The sequence below is a fragment of the Squalius cephalus genome (genome assembly GCF_949319135.1).
Source record: "Squalius cephalus genome assembly, chromosome: 4".
NCBI lineage: Eukaryota > Metazoa > Chordata > Actinopteri > Cypriniformes > Leuciscidae > Squalius > Squalius cephalus.
The window spans coordinates 13,609,880-13,618,158 of record NC_137125.1 but is presented as its reverse complement, the minus strand read 5'-3'; the positions used below and the strand labels follow the sequence as shown (position 1 = coordinate 13,618,158).

General features: G+C 39.5%; 1 protein-coding gene across 1 annotated transcript; it reads right to left on the bottom strand.

Moving 5' to 3' along the window:
* Nucleotides 1-764: 764 nt before the first annotated feature.
* On the bottom strand, nt 765-4,427 carry LOC307156843 (uncharacterized protein). Its single transcript, XM_079868524.1, has 4 exons — nt 4,232-4,427; nt 3,789-3,901; nt 3,581-3,660; nt 765-2,159 (listed from the first exon to the last, which is right to left on the bottom strand). The coding sequence occupies exons 2-4, from the start codon at nt 3,893-3,895 to the stop codon at nt 1,024-1,026; spliced, it is 1,323 nt and encodes a 440-aa protein (XP_079724650.1). The 5' UTR covers nt 3,896-3,901; nt 4,232-4,427; the 3' UTR covers nt 765-1,023.
* Nucleotides 4,428-8,279: the final 3,852 nt, after the last annotated feature.

Here is an 8,279-nt window from a genome sequence, read left to right as displayed (position 1 = left end):
CATAACAGATAATATAATAAAACAAAATAGATACAACAAAATATAATATCCTTTTTATTTTATTATATCTGTTATGCACCTTTAACTAACTTAAACCAAAGCTATTTCCTAGTTGTGAATTATGTTCAACAATCTGGATATAAAACATTCGGATTCTGAAAACAGCTAACACTAATAACATAACTAATAACTAATGCTACTTCTGTAATTCGTCTCAATTTAGTTCACCAGGGTTTTGCTCTCATATTGTGGGCCTTATGCACACACTGGACCTGTGCCGTGCCAGAAGTGAGGACATCTCCTCCACAAGCCAGCCCCAGCAATGGCACAAAGCCAGGGGTAAAAAAATCACTGGACAACCTGTGAGTAGTGTGGTGGCAGCTAAGGCCAAAGTCAACCGCAAACGGAAACCCATCATGTCCAGTTACGTTCATAATAAGTACGTCCCCGTCCAATCATCACACTGTTTTGAATATATTTCTGTGGACTGTCACATGCCAATACTCACCAGCATGTATTGTTATAGGAAAGAGTTAGGGACAGGAGTACATGGTCTACTTAGGGAGATGACTGATGCACCCATAAGCTACATAGCTGATGAAGCTGCACCAGAGATCGAAATTGAAGGCAGGAAATATGCATTGGGGTGCGGTCTAAGCCACCAGGTGAGATGAACAATCAAAGATGTAAACAAACCAGTCAGAATCAATAGTAGCATTACTTACTGTTGTAGAAAAGATTTTCCCTCACAGGTTTATTGGGGTTTCAGTAAAATCATGAAGTTACAATTTTAAATGGTTTTACAATGTAAAAAAAATAATAATCATTGGCCTGACATACTATACACAGACACAAAAACACATTAAACAAGGATTGAACCACATAGTATCCAGAAATCTGTTTATAGGACTTAACTATTGCAGGCTTACAAAATGCAGTAAAAATAACAGTTAAAACATTTGTAATATATGATGTAGCAATACTTTGTTTTCATGCTTTGCTACTACTGTCCCTGACTGACTCTTACTTTAGTATGTGTGGCTGGAAGTTTGAAAGCATGCTCACCACATACCAGATGTGATTTATAATCCCTAACCGTGTATTAGGAATTTTGCCTGACACTATCTTGAACTTTTTTATTTTAGCGATGGCCCTCTCTACATGCACCCTGTGCTTTGCAATGCACTTTGTCACCAGCACATCCCCAGCTGGCATTTGCCTCTTAGACCTTGAAAATGGTGGCAGGTTTAACTTCAGTCCAAGTGCCTGCATCTCTTCCTCGATTAAAAAGCCCTTATCAGCCATAATGCCATCCCCTCTTTGCAAATAGCCACTGTCTATCAGTTTCTCTAGTAGCGGGAGGATGCCACACTGCCTGACTAGCTCCTTGTCTGACATTGCTCCTGTAAACAGGGCAGATGAAAAAATCACAGCACCACGGGGGTCACAGGCAACTAGTGATTTTAGTGTGTTTGTACTTTTGTAGTTTGAATAGCTCTGGCTTTGCAACACCAGTGATGTTGGCCTTTCCATTTTTAGCTCTGTGCAGTCTAATATTGCATATGTGTTCGGGTAGTCTACTTTGTAAGTTTCGGGCATGTTTTGTGTTATGACGTCTCTGTGAGGCCAAATTGGTAATTCACCTAATACATCAAACATATAATGAATCCAAGAATTGAAAATATTACTTGCTGCTTGCATGTTTATATTAAATCTGAAGGCAAGGCTTTTTAAGTCTTCGTTGTTGCGGAGTTTCATTAAAACAAACAGCAACTGAGTACGGAGGGGCATCTCTGTTATTTGCCAATCATTGTGCTTGTAGTTTAGAGGTACATTTGTTTGAGTGGTGTGTGGATCATTTGGAATGTCAAATATTGTGCACAGTTGATTGAATCGTTCATATGTAAACCCTGTACTGTATTCCAACATCTTGTGGATTTCACTGCTTTGAAGAAGTTCAGGTGTTAGAGTTTTCTTTTTAAATGTGCCAATTTGTGCTTTAAGGCTTTTTAATTCAGTTTCTTGTAAAGACAATTGCAATTTAATGTTGTTGTTTTCTGCTTCCAATTCCTTCTCCTTTTCAGTGCTCTGACAGGACTGCTCCTCCTCAGGCTCCCTTTCCAGCTGGCATCCAGGAAGTGGGGGGTGCTCAGGACTCTCTGTAAAGAAAAATATGTTTGCACATTAATGATTATAATTTATTGTTCTCACCTTTTACAGCTGCCACTGGTTAGTCAAATTGGAGAGCCTTGTGTTGACCCTGGAGCAGCTACAGTTAGACAACCAGATGACCTGCCCAACTTTCCCCTGCCATCCCAACCTGCCGGCTTCTGCACAGTGCTGAATGAAAGTGCCATGCATCGTTACACAGAACTGAGCATTTCTTTGCCTGATTCTATAGCTCTGGAACAGGAAACCAGAGAACAGAGCACAAACAACTTATGGTTTAACGCAAGGTCTGGCCGAATCACATCAACATCTTTTAAAAGAATCTGCTCTAGGAGAGCTGACCATGAAAAACTAGCTAAAAGTTTAAAGAGCGCAGGATCAGTTCAAACTAAGGCCATGAAAAGAGGCATAGAACAAGAGCCTATAGCAGCGATACATTACACCAAGCTCACAGGTCATCTAGTGTATCCATGTGGTTTTGTTGTAAATCCCAATGCCCCACACCTTGGTACGTCACCTGACCGTAAGGTGATAGAGAGAGGGAATGAAAGCTCAAACTACGGGCTTTTAGAAATTAAGTGTCCTTCCAAGAATAGCTTCACAGAGTGTCCCTACCTTTGCAAGCAGGTTGATGGCAGCTATAAATTAAACGAGTGTCATGCCCATCATTATCAAATAATGGGGCAGCTTGGTCTCTCAGGTATGTCCTGGTGTGATTTCTTTGTTAAATGTGAAGAAGACTACCACCTAGAGAGAATACATTTTGATGCTGCAAAATGGGAACAAATGAAGTGCAAGCTTGATGCATTCTTCTTTAACTTCTATATGATGTGCCAGTGATTCTTATTTTGTTCGATTGTTTTGTTCGCAGTGTTGAGCAAGTTACTTTAACATTGTAATATTCTTTTAGCAAAAGTTGAAACTGAAAATGGTGAGCAAAACGCCACAGAGCAAAAGTGCAGTCACAGATTCATTTTTCTCAGTCCACATTCTTTTGAGTTTGATTTTGATTCTGCACACGGCTTTTTCTTCACCAATATCCAGCTTGATTTGGTACTGCATCTTATTTGGGGAGAGATGCACTTGTATTCCTGTATATTTATATATAGAGGAATACATATATTCCTGTTTATATTGATAAATAAATTGTAATTTATTATTATTATTTATTATTATTTATTGTATTCCTGCATATTTATCTTATTTGAGGAGAGATGCACTTGTATTCCTGTATATATCTATAACTAGTTACTTTTGTAACTAACAATGTTGGATTGACCTATGAACTGAGAATTTGCCAATAAAAGAACAGATCAAATGTCTGAAACCCCTTGCTGCCTATTTTATCATTGAAAACAATACAGTAAATACATTTACGCCAGTAGTAATGTGAAAAATGCGTTCCACTCACCACTTTCAACAGCATGTTGTTGACTCTCTCCTGTATCAGTAGTGGAGGTGGAACCAGAGGAGGCATTCTGCACACAGACTCTGCGTATGCACACACGTTTTGTACATGAGCATCATCACCCTTTAACTTATTTACAGTAACTTATAAATGTAACATGTTGATAAGCACTATTACCATTAGTGCTTATCATATTTATAAATTGGCCTACCGTTTTTTGGGCGACTTTCGACAGCCTCCAAGCTTCTCCTTAGCTGGGTTAGGCCCTTGCACAGCATTTACGGGATTGGGGAACTCAGGGGTAGGTTTTCCGTTCATAAAATGCTACATGAGAGATAAAAACAAAAGTATTTAAAGTTGCTTGTTGGGGCGCTATGTTCGACTTTGTTGTAAACTGATAAAAAATAAAGTTGGGGAGCTCAAAGACCCAACACAACAGCAGCTAACGTTAATGTAGCTAGCGTTAGTTAACATGTTACTGTTGGCTAAAGCTAAAGGGCTCGTTAAACTTAGCTTAGAGAGTAGGTTTACATTCTGGCAATGATATCCATGGTAATCATAACTTTTGTCCAATTTGTGTTCTTGCCTCTAGTTAGTAGATCTAACGTTAGACAACACGGTAAGTTAACTAGTTAAGTTAGCTGTTAGTCTTACCTTTGAGCAGACGTATTTATGCTTTGTAATGTTCCACACATTCAACTGGGAGTGGGGCCGTCCACACTGTTTGATCCATTGTAGACACCGCTCACGTTGAGTTTTCGGCTTTGTAAATGGAAAAAAAAACAACTCCTCCAGACAATCTCTCGGGGTATCTACTATCCGATTTACAAACGCCGTGTGCGCACCGCTTCACCATCTTGCTTGGAGTCAATTGTTTGTCGGACCTGCTCACATAGTAACGGTTGCTATGATGTGTGATTGGACAATGGCCGTTTTGGGGGAGGAGCCGGCGAAAGGTCAATTGGCTTTGCTAAATAACTTCAGGATGTGACAAGAAGGGTTAGGGTATTGGTTGGTTAGTGTTGGTTGGTTAGTATGTTTATGTGTGTAACCTAGTTACCAATGTTTTATGTGTGTAACCTGGTTACCAATGTTTTATCTCCTGGGGGCTTAATATTAACACTTTTCATGCAATTCACTTCATATAGTATAGCAGTACATAATTCAAGTCTCAACTCTTTTTAGAAATATTGTTCATATGTGACTCTGGATCACAAATGTCACATGACTCATGTCGCACGGGTATATTTGTGGCAATAGCCAATAATACATTGTATGGGTATTATAGATTTTTCTTTTATGCAAAAAATCATTAGGATATTAAGTAAAAATCATGTTCCATGAAGATATTTTGTAAATTTCCTACCGTAAATATATAAAACATTTATTTTAGTGAGGGAATGCTGCACAATCGCGAACATAAATGGGCAACTTGAAAGGCGATTTTCTCAATGTTTCTAATAGTTGTATAGAGACTTCCTAATAGTTGTATCTCGGCCAAATATTGTCCTATCCTAACAACCCATACACCAATGGAAAGCTTAATAATTCAGCTTCCATATGATGTATAAATCTCAATTTCAAATAAATTACACATGTGACTGGTTTTGTGGTCCAGGGTCACATATGCAAAAAATATGCTCAATCCCATATGGAATGGTAATGCTTGAAAGTTATGTTTTCTCCGATTTGAGGTACAGTGGAGATCTTTGGTTATATCAGCTGTAATCCTCTAGATAGAAAGGTCATCTTGGACTTAAATTGAAGCCTATAAACTTGGGAAGTTTATGTACATTTAAGGCAGTGATGAAATGATCACTTGAAAATGATCACCTTTGATGACAATTTGTCAGGCGGACAGACATATTTTTTGTATCTTGGGGTATGTTGAGGGTGATATTTGACAGCAAAAAGGCAGCAATCCCCAGAATCTTTTTGTGCTAGTTTCCCCTATGTGTCAGGATACACCATGCAAAAGTGACGATATTCGTTGTATTTGCTCTACATTATCCTGCTTATTACTTGGCCACCAAATAAATCAATAATTTGACACAAAATATTGATTTAAAAAGGAGTTTTTGATTTAAAAATAAATCATTGCTTCCGCTAAAGAAAATAGTCCATTCCGTCTCTACGGTTAGAATCCTGCGTCCATAGCAACGCTCTGTTTTTCATGGCAACGGTGTGTTAGCAGCGTTCTGTTATCAAGAAATAACAGACCGCATTCTACATTAGAATTCAACCAAGCCATGTACTAAGACATATTTTTGGGAGATATAGAGTGAGAAATTATATTTAGTAGGTATGCAGTGAAATTTCGGCCGCAAATAAATATCGGCTGAAAATGGCATTTTTGTTATTTGGCTGAAAATGTATGCCTCCCCTCAGTGTTCAGTGCTCAGGTTTTAGTCTCGCTCTAGCCGTTATCACTGCGCGGTGTGACGCTCCGCTCAATATTGCACTCTATACACGTGCGCTCCGCTCAGTTGCTCACGGCCCATCCGAACACTCAATGCTCATCGGAAAAGCAAAATTCGCTCAAATAATGCACTTATATATATGTGCAATAATATACTTGTTTCTGTTGGCAATAGACCTGCTGTGCTGTTGCATGGTATGGTATAGCTGTGCTGGGCAATGCTGGAAAAATGAAACCCCCTCGTTCACTGGTTCGCTCCCCGCTGCTCTGATAAGAATAGCTTAGGACTATATATTATTTTTAATAATTGGTCAAAAATGTTAAAACCATATGAGGCCAAGGCACTCAAGAATGTAGAAAATATATAAAAAGCCTTTTATTCATGGCTATAACATTTAAAAATGTCACATATAGCCACAAACAGATTTAAGAGACTTGTCTCTTCAGCACATTTGGACTAAACCACTCAATTCATATGGATTAGTTTTACGATTTTACGGTGCCAGCCTCCGGATCGCCAAAGCTGGTAAGCCGCACACAATAGGGGAACAACTGTGTCTACCTTTTAGCCAAAGAGATGACGCGCATCATGTGTGCAGAGAAAGCTGCCAAAGAGTTAAACTTGGTGCCTCTTTCAAATGACACTGTGTCACGGAGAATAAAAGACATGGCTGACGATGTTAAAAAGACACTGATTGAGCGCTGTGAGGCAGACATCGTGAGGCGCTGGCAGTGAAGAAGATGCCTGGTGACCTGAAGTCTGTGCTGGACTCTGCTGTGAAAACTGTGAACTTCATTAAGGCCAGACCGATGAATTCTCGTTTATTTTGTGTGCTCTGCGAGGAAATGGGCAGTGAGCATGTCCAACTCTTGCTTCATACTGAAGTACGGTGGCTTTCAAGAGGAAAGGTGCTTTCGAGGCTTTTTGAATTGCACAAAGAGGTCCATATGTTCTTACAGGACACAAATTTCCTCTTGTCAGACATTTTCGAGGATACTGTGTGGCTCAGTCAGCTGGCAAACTTGTCTGACATTTTTTCACGTTTAAACGAACTGAATTTGGGACTACAGGGACTCTCCATCAATGTTTTTGATGTGCATGACAAAATCAATGCACTGCTTAAGAAGTTGGAGTTATTTGAAATCAAAGTCAAGACAGGTGATGTTTCATCTTTCCCTGCTTTGGAGAGTTTTCTGTCTGAAAATGACATGACGCTTGATGGTAGACTCAGGGAGAACATCACTGCACACCTCGTGTCACTCAGACAACAGTTCCTTGATTATTTCCCAGTGATGCCTGAAGCTGAAGCTAGCAGCTGGATGAGAAACCCTTTCAGCATCGACACCTCTCAGATGGCTTCACTGGACTTAACTGTTGGTGAGCAGGAGAGTTTAATAGAGTTGTCTTGTGACAAACATTGAAGGCAGATTTCAGAAAGCAGACATTGCTGGACTTTTGGATAAAGCAGCACAGTGAATACCATGTGCTTTCCGACAAGGCCGTTTTCATTTAATCTGTAAGTACAGTTTTTATTTCACTTTAAGGTGCAATACATTTTAATTTAATCATTAAAAAAATTACCTGTATGTAAGCAGCACACAGTGCAGTGTTGAAGTTAAAACTGTGTTGTTACAATGTTTAAAGTGGCTGACAACAATAAATATTCTTATTATAAATAAAACTGCCTGTTTTTTGAGCTGTGCATAACTGTAACTGAATCGTTAGGCTACTATTGGTGGTACTTGGAGAGCCAGATATTTTCTGAGGTGGTACTTGGTGTAAAAAGTTTGAGAACCACTGGTTTAGTCCGATCTAAAGTATTTATTAATTATTCAGTCAGTGACAAACATCAGATGGACCCAATAAAATTGTAAGTCCCACCCCAGCTCGTGAACAGAACCAATCAGAGTTGAGGCGGCAGTGCCTGAAGTTAACAATGAACTTGGTGGAAGAGCAGGAGACTGACCGACAAAATGTCGGGGGAAAGAAAACATAAATCAGGGAACCAGAAACGCCATGAGAAGAAGGAGAGGGAGGCCAGGAGATTTGTTGTATCCCAGTCGATCAAGACGTTCTTAAAGACAGGTTGCATTGTTATTTCGTTGGGAATAAGGGACCGTTCGGTATTTATGGAAGGGGCCACCGGAGGAAAATAGGGGAGGGTCATGTCTTTTTATTCTTTGTTGAGGGGAGGGTCATCCAACTTTTTTTAGTCTAGGGGGAGGGTCACCCAACTTTTATATTCATTAAAACAGCAACATTTCAAAGTGGCTTGTTTGGTG